Genomic DNA, 23,392 nt, shown 5'->3' on the forward strand with positions numbered 1-23,392 from the left:
GGTAAAGACACAATGTTAGTAGTTCTCTCTTCCTTGATGGAATCTTCAAGGGCAGAAAAACTGAATTTCTAAAGTTTTAAAAAAAGAGAAAGAAGATGCACAATAAATGCTTTGGGGAAAAAGGGCAAAAAATCTCACTCTGTTGGCCGTCCTCACAAATATAACGTTCATAAGACAAAAAACAAAAAGGCATAAGGCCAATTTTTGTGGCCTTTTCTAGATGCCTTCCATACATAAACAAGAGCAACAAGGCTCTGTTGATCTAAGACAGGGGTGGCCAACCTGTAACTCTTCTGAAGTTAATATGCAGCTCCTTGCTCAGGCACCAACTCCAGGGCTGCAACTTCAGGTGCCAACTTTCCAGTGCTCAAATCCTGGCTCTGCCTCCTCCTCCAAGTGTAATGCACCCTCACTCCTTCCCGCCCCCGCAGAGCCTCCTGAGTGCCATGAAACAGCAGATTGCAGTGGGCAGGCGGTGCGAAGAAGGAAGAGGAGGCACTGATGGGTGGGGTTGCTGGTGGGCAATAGATGCTGGAGAATGGAGAGGAGGCACCTGATGGGAAGTACTGTAGCTCTTTGGCAATGTCCAAATGGTGGCTCCTTCAGGCTCAGGTTGGCCGCACCTGATCCAAGAGAAGAGGTGACTGCTTTTGTCCTACCCTCTTCCCTGAAGTGGAATTATTTCTCTTTGAGTTAACAGGCTAACAGTTTTGGTGTTAAATCTGATAAAACACAATTCAGCTGCTTGCACTCCCATTCCTAGGGTAGGTTGCTGTAAATTTATGCTCTTTGCTAAAGAAAAACACATACTGTTCATCAAGAAAATATGCAGATGAGGCGAAGCATTGAATATCGCTGTGCCTCATTTGCATACTTAATGCCATTTTAGCTCAAGTGGCTTTTGTGCAAGAGCCATTCTGCTGATTTTTCCAGGAAGAATGGCTCTTGTATAGGAGTGGTTTTTTGCACAAAAAGGAACTGTGTAGATGACTCCTTTTTGCGCAAAAGCCCCTTGCACAAAATGGTGACTCAGTAATGAGGTGTAGTGATATTCACCACTTCACCTAATTTGCATATTTTCTTGCACAAAAGGGGGCAGTTTAGATGTAGCCATAGGGTATGTCTACCCTGCAGCCTTGGCTCAAAATAAGCTATGCAATTTCAGTTAATTTTGAAATAGCATCAAATTAGGAAATAAGCTGTATTCCCTGTATGGTGCTCATGGAACGAGGTTTACAGGGACGTCAGAATAGCGAGCTCATTATATTTCAGAATAACGGGCTTGCTTCAAAAATGCAGAATTGCTATTTCAGGATAGCAGAAGTATCTCAAAACAGTGCCGCAGTGTAGCTGTAGCCCAGTGTCTTGGTCCTCACTCAATAAAACAGCCTATAACATCTGAGGCTGCACATGAAAAACAGTCATTGGATTTGTCTGCACAGTCACTCCACTTGAAGTCTAGCCCACCTCTCTGTGGTTCCCATATGTAATGGGCCAAATTAATCAACAGTGTATTAAAAAATCCTTCCCATCCAAAGGCCTCCAACCATGCCCATGAGCTATTGCCTGTTTCTGGCAGTGCCTCTAGCCCCACCCCAAGAAATAGGAAATGCAGCCAATAAAGCCTCCAAACGCCATGTAAAGTCCTAGGCGATGCCATTTAGAAGAAAAGAACCAGCCAGGCCAGCATGTGTCCTACCTCCCCAGTAACAGCTTCACAGATTCCTTTGGGGCTTTCGTTACACCGGTCGTAATAGTGCTTTCTGCACACAGTGAGCTGGACTCTCCCTTGCACAGGCTGGCCATAGGTGTAGCTAGAGGAGAAGTGCAAAAATGAATCAGTTTGCAGCCCCCGTTGCCAGGGCTGTCAGGAAACCAGCATAGGCTGAACCATATTTTGGACTAGAAGCCACCTAAAATCCAGATAAGGCTACTTCTGCTGAACTCAGCTTCAGACATCTTTCCCTCCCCATTCCCTGCCTCTCATGGAAATGCCATTACTGCCTTACACAGCGTGTGTCCCATGAAGGTGTCAAGTAGGCACTATTACACAGGATTGCATGACACTTCTCCCTGGTCATTGCATGATGTGATTACATGGGAATTTCCTCTAATACCTTTTTATTAATCCCATGTCTGCCAGTTTCCTCCTGTCCATGTCATTGCTGTCCCGTGGGGGCTAACGCATTATCAGTTCTGGTAGTGCAAAGGACGGAGAGGTGAAAAGCAGGGAATAAAGAGCTGATTTTGAGGAGAGGCTGTGCTGCACCCACCTGCGACTGATGAGGTGTGTCTACACTACATGGCTTTTAGCAACAGGGCTGTGTGGATACAGGCACGTCACTAAAAGTCAGACAGTGTAAGCCATGTTTATCCACACTTATGGGGACAAAAACCTTCCACTCCCTGGCTACATCTACATTGGCCCCTTCTCCGGAAGATGCATGTTAATTTCCAACTTCAGAATAGGGAAATACGCGGGGGATTTAAATATCCCCCACGGGATTTAAATAAACATGGACACCGCTTTTTTTCCGGCTTGGGGAAAAGCCGGAAAAAAGCGTCTAGACTGGCATGATCCTCTGGAATAAAGCCCTTTTCCAGAGGATCTCATATTCCTACTTTGAATAAGGAATAAGAGATCCTCTGGAAAAGGGCTTTATTCTGGAGGATCGTGCCAGTCTAGACGCTTTTTTCCGGCTTTTCCCCAAGCCGGAAAAAAAGCGGTGTCCATGTTTATTTAAATCCCGCGGGGGATATTTAAATCTCCCGCGGATTTCCCTATTCTGAAGTTGGAAATTAATATGCCTCTTCCGGAGAAGGGGCCAATGTAGATGTAGCCCCTATGTCCAGTGTTTGCTTTGTGGGATAAAACACTGTTTACACTAGTACTTTGTCATTGTGTGTGGTGGGGAGGATGACAAAAGCTTTGTTACTCAATCGCTAGCATAGACAAAGTCTGACTGAGACACAGAGAGCCAGAATCAGAATAAAAAATAGATTTCACAGCAGCTTGGCCAGCTAATTGCAGTTCTGGCCCGAGGGATTATGCCTTAGGCTATGTCTACACTAGCACTTTCGTTGGTAAAATTTTCAGGGGTATGAATAAACACACCCATAACTGATATGTTTCACTGAGGCTATGTCTACTCTACAAGGTTTTTGCACAAAAAGCCGTGGAGTGTCCACACTTCAAGTGCATTTTTGCACTAGAAAATTTACAATAAAATGGCAAAACAGAGGGCTTTTTGTGGTGTAGGTAAACCTCCTTTTATGAGGTATAACTCCTTTTTGCGCTAAAGCTCTTGCGTAAAAAAGGCACGTATGGAGGCTCTGCAGAGGTTTCTTGTGCAAAAAAAGCCTATCTGAAAAAGCACAGGTGCTCTGATGACCATTCTGTGTATGGCAACCAGAACTTTCTTGCACAAGAGTGTTCATGCAGTGTGAGCGCTCTCTTGCGCAAAAGCACATTCCTTTTGTGATGCGCTTTGAGGTCTGGACATGTTCTTGCGCAAACAGTTTTTGCGCAAGAACTCTTCTGCAAAAGGCTTCTTGTGCCAAAACCCCGCAGTGTAGACAAAACCTGAGGATGCATCTACACAGCAAAGTTATTTTGTAATAATACCCATTATTCCATAATAACTATGTGCATGTCCACACAACAATAATGTTATTTAGAAATAATTTCAAAATAATGGGAGGCTTATATTCTGTTTTCTGCAAACCTAATTCTATGAAGAATAACACCTATTCCAAAATAGCTATTTCAGAATAGGAGCTGTGTAGATGCACCACCTCCACTATTTCAAAATAGCCCCTCAACAGGGCCATTCTAAGTTATTCCTCCCCAGTGCCTCCTGGGGCTCTACATCGAGATAGCATGTCTACCTTAGGGAAGCCTGCCTCAGACTAATTTTGAGCCTTCCCTGCAGTGTAGCTGTGCTATTTCAAAATAAGCTGTTTCAGAATAACTATTCCAGAATAGCTTATTTTGAGATAGCTGTGCAGTGCAGACGTAGCCTGAGATAAGCACCCGTGTGGATAGTGCTGTACCAGTGGGAGATACTCTTCTGCCTATGCAGCCACTGCTGCTTGTTGGGGGTGCTTTGCTTATGCTGCGCAAGAGCGCTCTCCTGTAGGCATAGAGCAAGAGCTCCTATAGCAGCCCCAGTGTAGCTCCATCAGTCCAACTGTGCTGCTATAAGGTCTGTAGTGTACACACCACCTTACCCTTCATTCCTCTGTACCAACCTAAGGACTTCCGATACGCTGATCCATAAAACTTATGGGCTACGTCTAGACTGGCATAATTTTCCTGAAATGCTTTTAACTGAAAAGTTTTCCATTAAAAGCATTTTCGGAACAGAGCGTCTAGCTTGGCACGAACGCTTTTCCACAAAAGCACTTTTTGTGGAAAAGCGCTCATGGCAATCTAAACACGCTTTTCCGCAAAAGAGCCCCGATCGCCATTTTCGCAATCGGGGCTTTTTTGCGGAAAACAAATCTGAGCTGTCTACACTGGCCCTTTTGCACAAAAGCTTTGCGCAAAAGGGACTTTTGCTCGAACGGGAGCAGCATAGCATTTCCACAAGAAGCACTGATTTCTTACAGTAGGAAGTCAGTGCTTTTGCGGAAATTCAAGTGGCCAGTGTAGACAGCTGGCAAGTTTTTCCGGAAAAGTGGCTGATTTTATGGAAAAACTGGCCAGTCTAGACACAGCCATGCTGTTTTGGAAAGGCTGCCTGGTGTCATTGCAGTGCTTGCTGAGATGCATTGCACACTGACGTGTACAAATCAGATAGATGTCTGTCTCGGCCTCGCTGGGCAGCGCTCATGGCATTAGGCAGGAGTGCTGGAGCCCCGAGGCTGAGTCTCAGATGTGGTGAGGCTGCAGGGCCTCTCCCAAAGGAAGAGTGAGCACACCGAAGGGATTTTTCCAAGACTCTTCAAAGAAATTGAGGGGTAGCACTGAACTTGTGAATCCACGACAGCGAACCTTAATGTGAGGCATGCTAATGTACTGACTTACATACCTCTCCTTCCTGCTTTCTTTGCTTTCTCTCCCCTCCTATAGGTCTCTATAATGATCAAAGCCAGTGCCTGGGTGTCTTCAGACTGTGCAAACGTTAACACTCACAACCTTAGCTGCACAATGCATATATATATTAGCCCAATGTCTGTGACTCTGTAACGCTGAAATGCTGGCTGTTGACTCTGGGCGGCCCTGTTGACTGAATCACGTCCTTTGCCTCCCGCCATGGCGCTCGGCTGACTTCTGTGCCGCTCAGCCAGGCTGCTGCGGGGGAGCCCGAACGGCTGCTTCCTCCACTGGCTCCCCCGCGGCAGCCTGGCTGAGCGGCACAGAAGTCAGCCGAGTGCCACGGCGGGAGGCGAAGGAGGTGACAGGGAGGTGACGTGCGGTGTGACAGCGGATCCAGGCCCCGCCTCCTGGTCATGGACGTCACCGCCCCGCCTCCCTTCACCTCCCACAGTGGCACTCAGCTGACTTCTGCGCCGCTCAGCCAGGCCACCGCGCGGGAGCACATGGCACAAGTGACCATTTGGGCTCTGCACACCCCGCGCAGCACGGGGAGCGAGGAACCCAAATGGCTGTTTGGGCTCCGCATTCCCCCAAGTGAGAGGCAGGAGGGAGAGGAGAAAAGAAAGAGAGAAATGGAGAGAGAGGGAGGAGAGCTGAGGGGGGGGGGGAGGCAGGAGGAGGAGGAGAGAGAGAGAGACGTGGAGGAGAGACCCGAAAATCCCGTCTTATGATGGGCTATTGGCTAGTTATTAATATCATGCTTCAGTGAGTGAAAGTGAGATGCAGGGTAAATGTCTTTCAATGAATCATGACTAGAGTCAGGATAGAATTCCCAGACTATACTACATATCTCAATTTACACTCTTTCCTGCCAGCTACTTACACAGCACAAACATTCACTTTGAGTTCTTGATCCAAGAAAGAGACGCTCTTTGGTACTTTTAGCTTCACTTCAAACTTTGGCAACACTGAAAATGAAAGGTAAATGTAATTGCTAAGTGACATCTTAGGGCTGTGGGTGGGGGAAGTGGAGAAGAAATAGGGAAACCTAACTACACCAATATTTGAGGGGCATTAGCACCAAAGTAGAGGAATTGTTTGAAGGAATACAGGCAGGCAAAATGGGGTTGATGCTTTTAGATTTAATAGTAGGAGAAATTCTTCTTTACAAGGAGCTGTATTATCACTTTTATTATAATACTAATTTAGCATATTTATCTGTAGATCTCAAAGCATTTAACAGATGATAAGTGTCACTCACTAACCTCATTTGACAGGTGGGGAAACTGAGGAACAGCACGATTTTTTTTTTAATGACTGCCCAAAGTCACCTACCAAGACAGTGGCAGACCTGGGAATAAAACCAAGATGTTTTCAGGGTAGTGCTAATCCACTAGCCCATGCTGCTCCATTTGGAAACTGAAGAGCATAGTGTCCCAAGAGAACTGGACACCCCAGTAGGGATAGGAAAGGAGCTTTCCCTTCTACCATAGGAAGCTTGGGATTATTAAAGCTCTGCCCAAAAAGCTCACAGCAGACATCCTGCCAGGGAAAGTACTAGTGACAAGATGAGGGATGGCAAATTCGTAAGAAAACAAATCAAAGGAGTTGTTCCACATGCAAAATTACAGACACCGAGAGATCACTGAGCACTGATGGCTTTTATTGTTCTATCTGTATACAGGATCCTTCCACACTGCTTACTCATTGCCGCCAGCTATCAGTCTATTAAATAATAATTCTAACGTAATATAACCAATGAAATAGCTTTAGACTTCTAGACTACATTATATGCCTTGCATGCAACACCTACCTCACACAGTCATATGAGGTTAAACTTAATTTTATTTCCTACTGTATAACTGGAGAAACTGAGGCAAAAAGAGGTGACATGACTTGACCAAAGTTACACAGCAACTTAGTGACAAAGCCAGAAGAAAACCCCCAAACTTCCAATTCCTGGTCTTCTGCCCTGATCACTAGGCCATATACCTCAGTATCTAGCAGGCTGGCCACCACTAATCCATCTCCTCCATTGCCTCAGTCTCTCCTCCCTGCCTCCATTCCTTGCCTTAGCTTTCTTAACCAGTGAGTTCAATAAGAAAAAAGGTATCCTACAGTGCTTAAGGTCTGCTCTGCCTCATGCCTGTCTTTGACAAACAGCTCATCACAGACTCTGGCTCTTGGCTATGAATCTTGGCCATATAAAAGGTGCAGATGAGAGCCACTGCAGGTGCTTACCATATTCTTCCACAGAGAACCAATGATACGTTTTGTCACCTGAATTCCTCTCAGCGATGATTTGATAACTCCCCAGCATTGGCTCTTGGATTAATGAGAATGAGAGACTGACAATGCCATGCTTAGATTTTTTATTCAGCCACTGAAAAATCCGGTTGCTCTGGGGATCCTAGTGAGTATGGAGAGAGAAATATGAATGTTTTTTTTGCCTCTCTCTTCACAGACAAGCTCAGCTCCCAGACTGCTGCACTAGGCAACACAGTATGAGAAGGAGGTTGGCATCTTCGGTGGACAAAGAACAGGTTAAAAATTGTTTAGAAAAGCTAGACATACACAGATCCGTGGGACCGGATTTCATGCATTCAAAGGTATTGAGGGAGTTGGCAAATGTCACTGCAGAGCCATTGGCCATTATCTTTGAAAACTTGTGGAGATCAGGAGAGGTCCCAGATGGCTGGAAAAAGGCAAATGTAGTGGCCATCTTTAAAAAGGGGAAAAAGACAATCCAAGGAACCAGGGGCAGATATAGGGCAGGGCGAGAGGGGCAGCCGTCCCGGGCCCCGCACTTCAAGAAGCCCCGCGCATGCACAGGGCACCACCGCGCATGCGCCGTGTCAAAGGGGGGCCCTGCAAAATTGTGCTGCCCTGGGCCCCACAAAATCATCATCTGCCCCTGCAAGGAACTATAGACCAGTCAGCCTTACTTCAGTCCCCAGAAAAATTAGAGAGAGGATCCCCAAGGAATCCATTTTGAAGCAGTTAGAAGACAGGAAAGTGAACGGGAACAGTAAACATGGATTCACCAAGGACAAGTCATCTCTGACCAATCTGATTACCTTCTATGATGAGGTAAGTGATCTGTGGATCTGGGGAAAGGAGTGGAAGTGATATACCTTGACAGTAGCAAAGCTTTTGATGCGATCACCCACCATATTCTGGCCAGCAAGTTAAGGAAGCATGGATTGGATAAATGGACGGTAAGATGGACAAAAAGCTGGCTAGATTGTTGGGCCCAACAGGTAGTGATCAACAGCTCAATGTCTGGGTGGAAGTCAGCTTCAAGCCGAGTGCCCCAAGGATCAGTTCTAGGGCCAGTTTTTTTTCAACATCTTTATTAGTGACCTGGCTGAGGAGATGGATTGCACCCTCAGCAAGTTTACAGATGACACTAGGCTAGTGGGAGAGGTAGATATGCTGGAGGGCAGGGATAGGGTCCACTGTGACCTAGGTAGATTAGAGGATTGGGCCACAAGAAATCTGATGAGGTTCAACAAGGACAAGAATAGAATCCTGCACTTGCGACAGAAGAATCCCAAGCATTGTTACAGGCTGGGTATCAATTAGCAAATTAGCAGTTCTGCAGAAAAGGAGCTGGGTATTACAGTGGATGAGAAGCTGGATATGAATCAACAGTGTGCCCTTGTAGCCAAGAAGGCAAATGGCATATTAGGTTGCATTAGGAGGAGCATTGCCAGCAGATCTAGAGAAATGATTATTCCCCTTTATTTGGCTCTGGTGAGGCCACATCTGGAGTACTGTGTCCAGCTCTGGGCCCCCCACTACAGAAAGAATGTGTACACACTGGAGAGGGTCCAGCGGAGGGCAATCAAAATGATTAGGGGGCTGGAGCACATGACCTATGAGGAAAGGCTGAGGGATTTGAGCTTATTTAGTCTGCAGAAGAGAAGAGTGAGGAGGGATTTGATAGCAGCCTTTTACTACAGGAAAGAGGGGGAGTTCCAAAGAGGATGGACAGAAGCTGTTCTCAATGAAGACAGATGGCAGAACAAGGAGCGATGGTCTCAAGTTACAGTAGGAGAGGTCTAGGTTGGATATTAGGAAAAACTATTTTCCTAGGAGGGTGATGAAGCACTGGGATGGGTTCCCTAGGGCAGTGGTGGAATCTCCATCCCCAGAGGTTTTTAAGTCTCGGCTTGACAAAGGGACCCCCTAGTTTGACCTATGCAACACAGGCCATAGAAATGACCCCAAAATTATTTCCAAAGCAGATTTTTTAGAACAAATTACCATCCTGATTTTAAAATTGCCAGTGATGGAGAACCTATCATGATTCTTGCTAATTTGACCAAACATTGAATTATTCATGCACTTAAAAGACACACCTTATTTACAGTCTGATTTATCCAGCTTCAGCTTCTAGTCACTGGATCCTGTCATACCTCTGTCTGATAGACTGAAAAGCTCATTATAAAGTATTTTGTTCCCTATGGGTATGTCTATGCAGCAGCATTATTTCAGAATAAGGGATATTATTTCCAAATAACAAAATGCACATCGATACAGCAAGCTATTATTTTGAAATAATGTCGAGCTGGAGGACCTTTTACCCCAACTTATGGTAACCCTAATTTCATAAGAAGTAAGAGAAGTCAGAGTAAGAATGCTCTTCCTTCAACTTACTGCTGTGTAGACAGCACTGAAGTTGAATTAAGCTATTTTGACTTCAACTATGCAATTGACATAGCTGAAGTCACGTAGCTTAATTCGACTTTTATCCTGATGTGTAGGCATGCCCTATGTAGATACTTAGACTTTAATCTCTGAACCTTCTCTTTGTTAAAAGTTAAATAGTTGAGCTCCTTGAATCTAACACTAAAAGGCAGGATTTTTAATCCTCTAATCATGCCAGATGCCCCTTCTCTGCACTTCTTTCAGTTACTGATCTTCTTTTTGATTTGTGAGTACCAGAACTGGACACAGTATTCCAGCAGCAGTCATACCAGTGACAAATACAGAGAGAAAATAATCTCTCTGCTCTTGTTCAAGATTCCCTATTTATGCATAGTTACAATGTTGCACTGGAAACTCATTATTCATCATAGTCCCCACATTTTCATCAGAGTCACTGCTTCCCAGAATAGTTTCCCGTCCTATAAATAGGGCCCACATTCTTTGACCCTATTTACAGTTAGCTGTATTAAAACACACACTGTTTGCTTGTGCCCAGTTTATCAAGTGATCCAGATTTTTCTGATTCAGTGATCTGTCTTCTTCATTATTTACCACCCTCCCAAATTTTGGGTAATTTGCAAGTGTTATGAATGATGATTTAATGCTGCCGTCCATGTCTTTGGAATCATCCCTGCTAGATGTTGATTCCTTATTTACAATTAGATTTTGAGACCTATCAGTTGGCCAGTTTTTAATCCATTTAATGTGTGCCATGTTAATTTCATGGTTAATTTCATTTGCTCTAGTTTTATACAGGCAGTCCCTGGGTTACGTGCAAGATAGGGACTGTAGGTTTGTTCTTAAGTTGAATCTGTATGTAAGTCGGAACTGGCATCCAGATTCAGCCGCTGCTGAAAGTGACCAGCGGCTGACTACAGGAAGCCCGAGGCAGAGTTGCTCTGTCCCGGGCTTCCTGGAATCAGCTGCTGATCAGTTTCAACAGGCTGAATCTGGACGCCAGTTCTTACATACAGATTCAACTTAAGAACCCCAGGTGTCCCCAAGTCAGCTGCTGCTGAAACTGATCAGCGACTGATTCCAGGAAGCCTAGGGCAGAGCAACTCTGCCTTGGGCTTCCTGTAGTCAGCGCTGGTCAGCTTCAGCAGCGGCTGACTTGGGGACGCCTGGGGCAGAGCAGCTTGGGTGCTGCTGGGTTGCCCAAGCTGCTCTGCCCCAGGCGTCCTGATTCAGCCACTGCTGAAACTGACCAGCAGTGGCTGAATCAGGACTCCTGGGGCAGAGCAGCTGGGGTGCTTCCGGGTTGGTCCAGTAGCGCCCAGAGCGGCGCTACGGGACCAACCGGCAGCGCCCCAGCTGCTGTACCACAGGCGTCCGAAGCAAAGCCGCGAAGCACGGGGGCAGCGGGACAGCCCAGAAGCTCCAGCTGTTGGAGACCAACAGACCAGGGAAACAGGGAGCAAAGCAGAGCAAAGCCGCGGAGCATGCCGGCAGCGGGACAGCCGTGGCGCGTCTGGGCTGTCCGCTGCCCACGTGCTCTGCGGCTTTGCTCTGCTTTGCTTCCCGTGTCCCTGGTCTGTTGGTCTCCAGCAGACCAGGGAGATGGGGAGCAAAGCCACGGAACACACCGGCAGCGGGACAGCCGGCGCATCTGGGCTGTCCGCTGCCCACGTGCTCCGCGGCTTTGCTCCCCGTCTCCCTGGTCTGGGGAGACGTGGAGGAAAGCCGCGGAGCACACGGGCAGCGGACAGCCCAGACGCACCGCGGCTGTCCCGCTGCCGGCGTCCTCAGAGGCTTTGCTTCCCGTCTCCCTGGTCTGCTGGTCTGTCAGTCAAAAAGATGGGAGAACAGATGGGAGAACAGAGCCACTGGTGTTCAGTCCAACGTTACACATAGTCTGTGGCAGGAGGAGGGGGCAAAGAATCTAAATTTTCTGAGTCTCAGTCATCTCCTATAACCACAGCTCTTCCCCTAAACAGCGAGGAAGCTCATGCACCATCATATAAATGAAAAACCTTTCTTCTGTCTTTGATTCTAAACAGATGTTCTTGTATATAAGAAAATCAGAGAGGAACCTAGCTTATTCAGGTAGCATCATGCCATGATAGTACTAACGCAGCGATGAAGGTTTTTCTTCCCTTCCTGGAACCCTTTATTGACAATTTGCTCCAATGCATAGTGCCTGTCACTCATTCTAAACATATTCTGCCCTTGTTCCAACTGCACTGGGATCATGAGAAGAATACATTCTTAGGGTGACAATTTGTCAAGTAAACATTCTGGCTGTGTCTACACTGGCACCCTTTTCTGTAAAAGGGATGCTAATGAGACACTTCGGAATTGCAAATTCCACGGGGGATTTAAATATCCCCCGCGGCATTTGCATGAACATAGCTGCCGCTTTTTTCTGGCTCGGGGTTTTGCCGGAGAAAAGTGCCAGTCTAGACAGGATCTTGCGGAAAATAAGCCCTTTTCCGGAAGATCCCTTATTCCTACTTTCATATTTAAATCCCCCGTGGAATTTGCAATTCCGAAGTGTCTCATTAGCATCCCTTTTATGGAAAAGGGTGCCAGTGTAGACACGGCCTCTGATTCTGGAAAATGAGGCTATGTCTAGACTATGGGGTTTTTCTGGGCTACCAGAGGTATCCAGAAAAACTCCGCTATGTCCAGGGAATGGGTGTCTCTTTCATTTTTTTTTTATTTTTTTTTTTTTTTTTGGTGGAAGAGCTGACATGATCTTTCGGAAGCCCTTTCTTCCTCCTCCCATGAGGAAGAAGGGTTCTTCCGAAAGAGGAGATTTTTCCTAAATTTGGCCCAATGTAGACAGTCAAATTTCAGAAAAAACACTTCCAACCAAGCTATCAGAAAAAGGTATGCAAATCGTGGAATGCAATTTGTGTACCTTTCTCCAATAAAACCCTGTAGCGCAGACATAGCCTGAAAGAACTCTGTCTAGAAATAAGCCATACGGTACAGTATCATGCATATCTTACCTGAAGGATGATCAGGGGATACTGAAAAAGAGAAAGGGCAAAAAGCAGATCAGAGCTGAAGGAAATTAGTTACTGAATTACACTGAATTATACTGGGTGGTAAGGCAAGATGGTAGCTGCTCCTTTTCTGGGGACACAAGGTTTGGTTTAAGTCTTACGATAAGAACAGTCCTGATATCAACTGTCTGTGAAGATGACAATCAAAAAAAATCTCTTGATGTGGAGACTGGGGAGATGACAGATCAGTTCCTAGGGCAGTGGTCACCAAACAGTCCTTCGGGATCTACCAGTAGATCTTGGAGCCTCTGCCAGGGGATCCTGACTGGTTTGGCCAAGAGGCTGTCAAGTACCAGCACTTCAGCTGCCCCTCCCCCTGCTGTTGTGAACCTCCTGCCCTTTGCCTTGGAGCTGCCTCCACCCACCCTCAGGAGCCTCCTGTTTGCTGTGCAGAGCAGGGGAGGGAAAGGAGGGTGCTGATGTCAGGGTGCCCCCTCTCCCACCCTGTATTCTATCTCCACAGAATGGAGGGGGGCACAACAGGGCTTGGGGTGGAGATAATTTGCTGGCTGCTTTTGGGAGTGGTGCAGGGCCAGGGCAGACGTGAGCTACCTTACCCCCCTGCACCACCACCCAGGAGCCACCTGAGGGAAGCAGTGTCCAGCTAAAGACTGCATCCTGAACCCTGGCCTAGTCATAAACTCCTTCCTGCAACCCAGTCATCTGCCTGAGCCCTTGCTAGACCCAACTCCCTCACAGAATCTTACCCTGAAGCCACACTCCAAATCGCTTCACTCAAGACCAGAGCCTGTGCCCCAGCCCTCTGTCCCTGCCTGATGAAAGGGAGGGACGGAGGATGGAGTGAGCAGGGGCGGGGCCTCAGAGAAAGGAAACAAAGCAGGCGGGGCAAGAGAATTTGGGTTTGAGGTAGAGCCTCGATTGCACTTAAATTCAAAAAGTGATCTCGTGCTTAAAACAGTTGGAGACCACTGGTCTAGGGAAATCCCAGCCCCTTTCACCTATATAAAGGTGGGGCAGTGACCAGTGATGTGAATTAGGGGTGTAAAAGTGTAATCGATTAACCGATAAGGAAAAGCTTATCAGTTAATGCTATAGACTACACACATTCCACCCCCTCACCACCACTTGCCAGTACATTTTTTAGCAGGCTGGCCAGCAGCCCAGCTCAGTCTTGGCTTGCGATGGATCTGGGACCTACCCCCCGTTGTGGCTCTGCATTTAGTGTATTACAAGCCAGGCGGACAGGTAGCCCAGCTCAGTTCTGGCGCATGCTGGGTCCGGGAGCTAGGACCACCCCCTAGACTGGGGTTGCTGCCACCCTGCATTGGTGCCTTTTTATCCCAGACAGCAGCACAGGGCATCAGGCAGTCCACAAAGAGAGCTGGTTTTTAAACTGGCTCCCTCGTGGACCAGCTTCCACCTGGAACCCTGTGCTGCTGCCTCTGATAGTGGCAGGGGTCTTCTCGGGGCTGAGACCACAGTGCACTGGCTGCCAGCCTTGCCCCTGGGGACTGTAGAATAATCGACTAACTGATAAGCATTTATGAGGTTATTGACTATTCAATTAACCGATATTTAACATCCCTAAAGTGAATCCAAGGAGCGTCTTCACTTTAGAGACACCCGGAGATCTACTGAGCACAATTTCACTATATAAAGGACAGATAGTGATTGATTAAGGCCAGATCTACACTAGACTCAGAAGCTTGGCTTACGATATGCAACTCCAGCTATGTAGAATAAGTAGCTGGAGTGGACTTATCTTATGCCAAGCGTGGTGCCGTCCCCACAATTGGAGGTGAGGGGGAGCCAATTAACCTATTGGCTTCCCTTGCTCCTTGCAAGAGCAGGAGTACCAGCTGCTGGCAGGGGCACCCTCTAGCCTTAACTAGAATTGATAAATCCAACTCTGGAAGATTGATGGTAGCAGTGACAGTCTTCCATGGAGTGAAGACAAGAGCTAAGTGAATCTAGAACAGGGTCTTAAAAAATATTGATTCCCCATCACACTCACCGTCTCCTGAACAGGTTTGAAATCATTATCCAAACAGACAACTCGGAAATTCACTGAAAAGAAAAGAGATGGTAAGAGAAAAAAAAAAACAGAATAACTTTAGCAGCAGAATATCATTTTCTAATAGACGTTTTGAAACTAAGCTTCTTCGGATACGTCACTGAAGGTAAATTTGAAGTGTTAAAGAGAAGGTGAGTTATTCTAGAAGCAAAAAAGCATATGATTATCATTCTAAAGGTACATCTAGACTGCAGAATTTTTCCGGGATACTGGAAAAGCTCTGCCGCATCCAAGGAACGTGACTGGTTTTCCGAAAAAAATTCAGAAAAGCAGACGCATGTTTTTGGCATCCCTATAAACCTCGTTCTATGAGGAAGAAGGGATGTTCCAAATGAGGCTTTTTTTCTGACATTTGGCCCAGTGTAGACGGTCCAAATGTTGGAAAAACCTCTTTCAGAAGAAAAGCAGAAAAAGATACAAAAATTGTGGTTCACAAATTGCGTATCTTTTCCCTGCTTTTCTTTGGAGTCTAGACACAGCCTAACTGGTAAAAAACTATTATCAACTAAACTATTTCCTACATGAATCAGCTGTGGTCAAATATATCTAATAAGTGCACAGACATGATCATATTAATTTCTGAGCTCCTGCTCCATTTTACCAGGGTGATTTTCCCCACATATTGCTTGTGCTTCCTGAACTTAAATCTTCAAGCAGTGGAAAGATAAATCTACAAATAACATAATCCTAAATTTGAAAGTTTGGAAGAAGAGAGAATAATAGACTTTCTTCCACACTAAGGCTATGTCTAGACTACAAAGATAAATCAGAAAAAGAAATGCAATTTGTGGTATGCAAATTGCGTATCTTTTTCTGATTTACTTCTAAAAGAGGCTTTTCTGACATTTGGCCCATCTACACAGGGTCAAATATCAGAAAAAATAGCCTCTTTTGGAACATCCCTTCTTCCTTGTAAAATGAGGTTTATAGGGATGCTGACAAAACACGACTGCTTTTCTGACATTTTTTTTAAGTGGATGCATTCTTTGGACGTGGCAGAGCTTTTCCGGGATACCAGAGGTATCCAGGAAAAACTCTACAGTTTAGACATACCCTAAACCAATTGGCAGACTATACAAACTGTTTATCATGCATTATTTTATTTGTTCTGTATTTTATTGTCATATGTAGCAACAATGATGACCACTTCATTTACACAAAAGCAAATATTAACTACACTTTAGTGTGATGGGGTGCACTGTCCACACAGGCTCAATCAGCCAATTTGGCTGTGAAGGACAGAGAATCAGGCTGTGTGGAGGGAGCTAATTAAGAGGAAGCTCACAGGTGAGGAAACAGACAGGGCTTCTATGAAGCCTGGGAGTTGATGGCAGAAGAGGCCTGCCGGGAAGCAGGCTGCACTCATCCCCTGTGAGAAAGGAGGTAAGGAAGGTGTGTCTGAAGGCTACAGAGGGAGGTAGCCTAAAGTTAGCCCTTGAGAGGCAGGAGTTGGGAGGATGGCAAACCCAAAGGAGGTAGAAGCCAGACAAGAACAAAAGGCTCAAGGAAAGAGTCAGCGAGGTCCAATGGAGCTGGGGAGGGGAAGGAACAGACCTGAACTGCTGATTAAAGGATCCCTGATGTAGAACCCATAGCAGAAGGCAGGCTCAAGGGAAAGGGCACTGGCGGGACAGAAAATATGGAAACTGCCTGAGCCTGCGGATAAAGAGATGTTGGTACTATGGACAGGGAGGGCCAGGTCCCAAGGAGACAGCAGCTGTTCCTGAAATGGGAGTGAGAGAGAGGCTGCAGATGGAGAGAAAGGGGAAGGAGTTTTGCAGTTGCAGGAAGGGGTGTCATCTGTGCAGAGCTAATCCCCAGAATAGTCAGGAGGAGGCACCATCCTCCAGTGACAAGAGCATTTCAAATATGGCAGAATATTTTTATTAGGAACATTAAGAATAAATGCTGCTTGTGTTAAGACACACCACGGATTCCTGCCCCAAAGTTATTGTCAGAAAATACGAAGCATCTGAAAATATCTCATTACAATGAAAACTGCTCAGGAAGAAACCTACAAGGACCAGCAGGTCCGTTTTCTATCTATCTTAGGAAATTACATGGCCCCAGCCACTATAGTATTAGAGCATCTTACAATCTTTAATGTATTGATCCTCACAACAGCCCTGGGAGATAGAATAGTGCTGTCATCCATACACAGATGGGAACTGAGGCCCGGACAGGCTGAGTGATTTGCCCAAGGTCAACTAAGGGGTCTGTTGCAGAGCAAGGAGTTGAACCAGCATCTCCCAAATCCAGGACTAACACTCTAACTACTAGACAATCCTTTCTCTCTAGCAGCAGCAAAGTTTTGGAATACTCTAATAATATAGAAATAGAAGAACCCATCTCTCACTGCTTGCTGTCTTTAGGCCATGCTCCAAAACATACCTCTTCACCAGAGCATTTCCCAACGGAAAAGAGTAGAAGAAAACCCAACTGGGTGATCAGTGGTGGAAACCACAGAGTAAGAGAGAGAATTGATTCTCTCCTCTTGGACACATCTCACTGTCCTTATTCTATATTTATTTTGTGTCCTGTAAATCTTGTACAGTGCCTAGATAGTACTGTGCTAACTAGTGTAGAAATGATAACTGGATCAGAATCTCAGGCTCAGAGAAGCATAAACAACAAAAGGGCTTGATACTCCTTAAGGGACGGATTTCTGTAGATCCACAAAGTCACATCTCTCAGAGGAAACTAATTTAATTAGGAACATATAAATATAAAGCTTTTTATGCATTAAAAGTCTATGCATGAGTTACTTTCTCCACTTTTGATGGTCCCTATCTGGGGCTACACTCTGAGACCCTCAGGAACTGATTATGGATATCCTGTTCTAGTTCTTCTTCTTAGCACAGAGACTCCACCCTAGCTCCCCTGCCACCTGTCAGCCACACTCCCAGGTCAGTAAGTAACTCATACTCCCCACTGACCTGTTTGTGCCGGCTTGTAGATAGGTTTGTCTGTCTGGATGAAGACCTCATTGTGTAGGTTCTGAATCGCCACCGATCTTCTCTCTGACAGATGGACTGTGTTGCCTTCGGCAGAGAAATTGATGAAAGCCAAAGGGTCAGAGGTAGCGAGAGAAACCTGGGAAGAAGCAAACCCCCCAAAGACAAAAAGTCTTTTAGTGTGTCCATGTGATTGGTTCCCAAGCAAGGGTCATGGTGAGTTTGGGGGGACAGGGTATCATGAGAGACTGTTTTACTGTCAGACAATCTCTAAGAGTATGTCTACACTGCTGTTGAGGTGTAATTTCCAGCTCCAGCAAACAGACACACACTAGGGCTGCTGTAATAAAAATAGTGTAACTGTAGCAGTACAAGCAATGGGCGGGACTAGCTGCCCCAAACCTGGAATCTCAACTGGCATTGTACTCAGTCCAAACGTTTCTCATACCACTGCTGCCTCACTGCTAGTTTTAGTGTGCTAACTCCATCAAAGCTGTGTATATGTGTGTGTGTATGTGTGTGTGTGTGTGTCTGTGTGTGTGTGTGCGTGTGTGTGTGTGCGTGTGCGTGTGCGTGTGTGTGTGTGTCTGTGTGTGTGTGTGTGTCTGTGTGTGTGTGTGCGTGTGCGTGTGTGTGTGTGTCTGTGTGTGTGTGTGTGTCTGTGTGTGTGTGTGCGTGTGCGTGTGTGTGTGTGTCTGTGTGTGTGTGTGTGTCTGTGTGTGTGTGTGCGTGTGCGTGTGCGTGTGTCTGTGTGTGTGTGTGTGCGTGTGCGTGTGCGTGTGTGTGTGTGTGTCTGTCTGTGTGTGCGTGTGCGTGTGCGTGTGTGTGTGTGTGTGTCTGTGTGTGTGTGTGTGTGTGTGTCTGTGTGTGTCTGTGTGCGTGAGTGTTTATCAGAGCTGCTAATTACACCTCTTGCTCCATGTCCTCTGCAGTTTAGCTTCAGTCATGGCAGAAGGGACTGGACACCCAAGTAGTTCCTGAAAGTTCAGACCAGATTGTGCTCTGGGCTGCTATACCCTTCTGCCCCTTGTGCTGTTGCAGCTACACTGCCATTTTTAGTGTATTCGCCCACTCAGGACTAGTGTGGATATGTCTCCTCAAGGGGGAATTTACAACCCCAGCTTCCTTTTCATTCCCCACCCTCATTCTGCTTGAGCCTTTCTCTCCTTCAGCTTCAAGAGTGGGATCAGTTTGGACCATAGGAAGGATGCATCCAACTTTGTTTCTCTTTGATTGAACTAAAATATGAACGTTACCTGGAATTCGCTGCACTGGAAGTAATTCTTCTCTTTCACGTGTGTCTCCAGCAGCGTGGTGCTGATGGCTTGATACTGCAAGGCAACTTTCAGGGACACTGGCTCACTGAGGTTGTAGAGCTGCACACACATGCTCTGCGGAGACGGGCTCTGCAGCACCGAAGGCACCATGAGGACATACTGACTACAGACAAACAAAGCCAGCCAGGTCAGTCAGCAGAAAGGAGACAATCCACAGCAACATTCATTTGGAGGAAAACTCGTGGCTATTGAGAATTCTGATCCAAAGCTTTTGAAACCAGCGGGAAGACTCCCCATGTAATGAGGTTTGGATCAGGCCCTAAGTGAGCACAAGATATTTTCCCTCAAGCTATTCCACTATTAGATTGTTCCTGCCCTCCCCCCATCCAGCTTCTAACTTTGAAGTGCAGAGATTAGCTGGGGGGGTGGGTATTAAGCATACTTATCTGGCCCTCTCTCCAGTGTGTATGTGCACCTTATGTTCTCTAAGGCTACATCTACACTGCAGCGCTATTTCAGGATACAAGAGGTATCCCGAAATAGCTATTCCCCGTCTTATTTCAAAATATAACGGGCTCGCTATTCTGACGTCCCTGTAAATCTCATTCCACAGGGATTAAGGGATGTTTCAGAATAGCAATTTAATTTGAAATAAGAGTTGTTTAGACAGCATCACATTTCGAAATGAGCCATTTTGAAATAACACTGAAATAAGACACGCAATTTGCATAGCTCAAGCTGCTATTTCAACCTATGGTGCAATGCACTCTGCTGGGTTTATATCTTCACACGCTGTGAGGGAAGGAATAGCTGTTACCACGGAGAAGCTAAATGGCCTTAAAGTCACTCGGTTTGTGGCAGAACAAGGAAATGAACCCATATCCTTATCTAGTGCCTTAGCATCAGTCCCTCCCATGATAGAGAGCTGTTTCTGTGGCTTAGTAAGATATGAGTTTATTCCCTAAGATTATCAGCAAAAGTACCAGTTAGTGCTAACTGTGGAGGTAGCTCTGGACATATTTCTATTGAGAAAGGAACTGCCATGTTTCAATGTATTGGCCATAATATGCAGGAAATGCACTTCAGTTTTGGCATGCAATGCTTGGCTATTCCAGGAGGAAAGAGCACCCAGCTCAGCACTGCATTTTGTCACACTCTGTCCTTTCCCCACACCTCTCACTTTGTTGCTTCCTTTATCTCCTTCTGCCACTGTGCCTTAAAAAAAAAAAGTCTCTCAGCTCTCTAGTGGTTGGCACAGCTTCCCTCTCCCTGTGACCTCACTCTAGCCCAGGGGTTCCCAAACTTTTTGACACGGGGACCAGTAAATCCATCCACGACCTTTTGGAGGACCGGTAACATTCATTTGCATATTTGCATATTCGTTAATCAAATTATGAATATTCAAGTAAGTTGTTTCTGGTCCTCCTAAAGCCCCCAGTGCCAGCTTTAGCAAATTCTTGCCAGCAAGTTAAGGAATATGGATTGGATGAATGGAGTGTAAGACAGACAAAAAGCTGGTGAGACCAGGGTTTCCCAAACTTTTTACTTTAGTTGGAACCCTTTTTTTTCCATACTGTTTTTCGCAGCCCAAAAAAATAAACATATAAAAAACAAACTGAGAAAATACTAGACATATAACATGTCTGGTATTTTCTCAGTAGGTAAGTTGTATTATTACTAGATGTATCAGTTTGTAGTTTCGAACTGCCTGGCTAGTAAATGTGCTCGGGCTGCATGAGTGTGTCTACCAGCCAGATAGTTCGCAACTACTCAAGCGGGTGTGTTGGGGGGGAAGGGGCACAATAGAATCCCCGAGCCGGACTCACTTGTGCTTTGCGGGGGAGGAGGGCAGCGCCCTGAGATCCGCATATGGTCGGGTCAGCCCCATTCGCCTCTGGCCGATTTGCTCCCCCCGCTGTGCCTCCAGCCAGCCCCACTTCCCCTCCCGGACAGCCAGTTCTCCCCCGCTTCTCCTCCCAATCTTCCTTGGCCAGTCCTGCTGCCCATGTCCAGCCCTGCTTCCAGCGGCCGCTTCTCCCCCCCGCCTCGCCATCTTCCCCAGCCAGCTCCCTATCCCCAACCTCACGCTTCCCGGCAGCCCTGCTTCCGCCAGCCCCCCAATCTCTCACAGACAGTCCTGATGCCCCAGACAAGCCCTGCTTCCAGCGGCTGCTTCTCCCCAACACCTCCTCCCAATCTCCCCCGGCCAGCCCCCTGCCCAGCTCTGCTTCCGCCCGCTGCCCCTCCCCCAATCTCCCTGGCCCACCCCGATTCCCCCGTCCAGTGCTGCCTCTGATGGCCGGCTCTCCCCTCCTCCTTCCTCTCCTCCCCCTTAGCTACACCTCTGACGGGAGCCAGAAGATCCAGCTGCAGACTCCGCCCAGGCCGGCCAAGGGCTTGGGGGACCCGGCGCCACACAGGCACTCTGGGAGCCTGGAACACCCTGGCAACCATGCTGTGGCCTGGTACTTTTTTCCTGTGGCCCAGTATCGGGCTGCAGTCCATAGTTTGGGAAATGCTGCTCCAGCCCTTCAAGGCCCTGCTGTGTCTGGTTAGGCTGCTAGCCTTCTTTCTGCTCTCCTGGTTCTTTTGTTAAAATAAAAGACAAAACCGAGAAACTGGACATGCAACCTAAAGTGAATCACTTCACATTTTTTTGTAATCCTGGCCCTGCCCTTCCCTCCCACGTCTTTCCTTGTTTTCATCTTTACCTGGGCTTGCCTGGTGTAGACTGTGCAATCCTCAGAGAACAGACCAGGAGTAACATTTTCAAAGATGCCTAAGTGACATAGTCCCATGAACTTTCATAGGGTGCTGTGCTCCTAAGTACCCAGGACCCCTGGGTCCTAAGTCACTGCGGTGATTTTGAAATTTTATCCCAAGTCTTCAATTTCTGTAAAACCCTGAGCACTGTTATAAAGCTAAATAATCAAAAATTATACCACCAGCCTCCAGCACAGCTCTGAGAGGCCTCTGCATGGCCTCCTACTAGCCTAGTCCCACCACTGCTCCAGCTGTGCCAGTGCACACTCTCCCGCCCACCAGTACAGTTTGCTTATGTAGTCCTAGGTCTCTGCTGCTGCCCCCGTTATTACAGTCTGGGATTCCTGCTAAACAAATCAGATTTCATACTAATTTTGTGAAAACAAGATTCATTCCACACTGAAACATCGCCCACATTCAGCCACCTCTTCAACTGCCGTTTGAACCTAAATCTCCAGAGACAAATGTCCTGGCAAATCATACCACAAAGCCCCCAGAACAACAGAAATAATAGAACAGTAATGAGATATTAGATAATAAAAGCAAATAATATGTGATTGCTTACGGCCCATGAGACTCTGCAGCAATCAAGTGAAAGACAAGGCAACTCAGAAAAACCTTTGACCACATCATCATCCACAGAGATGAAGAGAGAAAGTTTAAGGTGGAGCCTCTCCCAGGGAGAGTGCATAGGTTCTGGCTTTTAAATGCTCACGACTGTCTCCTCCTCCTCATTCATATTCCAATGAAAAGACAAAGAAATAAAATTCACATAGATTAATTTCCCTCTAGCTTGTTTTCTTCACACCCTTTCAGGTGTTGCTTCATAACTGTAGTTTAGGGAAGTTCCAGTGTTGCCAGTGAATTCATTTTTACCAGCCAAACCACTTCCTGATCCTGATGGTTCACTTATGCTTGCCTCTCTGATTTTCTCTGTGATAGAACTTGTCATCAGCTGAAAAGATGCTGCAGCTCGTTAACACTTATCATTGCTCAAGTCCTTGTGTGCTCATCAGGTACAATCCAAAGAAAATCACAGAACAGATTTGCTAGTAAAATAAAATGTTGATTTTACATATATTATGTATAATTTATATTAGAATATTTTGGCATTTTGAAGCAATATGACTTGATGTTTTCAAACAAAGGTATTTCAATATTTCCAAACAGAAAATTTTGGAAATGTAAAGATCAGAATGAATGGAATGAAAAGATCAGAGTTAGTTATTTCTTGAAGAAGGGACATTCTGAAAATTTTCCCATCCCTTGCTGTAAGGACTTGTGTGTGAATTGCTTACACTGAGCGGTTCTCCCTCTTCTCCTCCACAGCCGGACCTGCTGTTGCTGACCACCGAGCGACACCTGTACCACCACCCACCTGGTCTCACAGTACCCGCAGGCATTGGAGGGCCTATAATGACCTCTTGCGGAGGCATGTGGAGGTGATGGAGAACATTGAGGGAACCATGGCCAAAATGCAGGAGACCATGGCCGAAAGAGCCAGGGAGGAGGCTCGCTGGCATAATTGCCTGCTTGAGGACTTCCTCCCACATTGGAGCGCAATGTGTGCCACCGTCCGGGAGGCCCTGGGTGTGCCA

At 46.5% G+C, this 23,392-nt stretch overlaps 1 protein-coding gene across 1 annotated transcript in view; it reads right to left on the reverse strand.

Annotated features, from left to right (window-relative positions):
* Positions 1-22,518, reverse strand: part of LOC102448833 (ovostatin-like) — a 72,069-nt gene extending 49,551 nt beyond the window's left edge. The window contains exons 1-8 of the mRNA XM_075902489.1: positions 22,360-22,518; positions 19,011-19,194; positions 17,737-17,893; positions 14,741-14,793; positions 12,709-12,729; positions 7,283-7,451; positions 5,925-6,009; positions 1,700-1,814 (exon numbers count right to left, since the gene is read on the reverse strand). Of these exons, the coding sequence (XP_075758604.1) occupies positions 1,700-1,814; positions 5,925-6,009; positions 7,283-7,451; positions 12,709-12,729; positions 14,741-14,793; positions 17,737-17,893; positions 19,011-19,194; positions 22,360-22,430 (855 nt within the window). The 5' untranslated portion in view covers positions 22,431-22,518. The remainder of the gene's footprint in view (positions 1-1,699; positions 1,815-5,924; positions 6,010-7,282; positions 7,452-12,708; positions 12,730-14,740; positions 14,794-17,736; positions 17,894-19,010; positions 19,195-22,359) is intronic.
* Positions 22,519-23,392: the final 874 nt, after the last annotated feature.

The sequence above is a fragment of the Pelodiscus sinensis genome, chromosome 1 (genome assembly GCF_049634645.1).
Source record: "Pelodiscus sinensis isolate JC-2024 chromosome 1, ASM4963464v1, whole genome shotgun sequence".
NCBI lineage: Eukaryota > Metazoa > Chordata > Testudines > Trionychidae > Pelodiscus > Pelodiscus sinensis.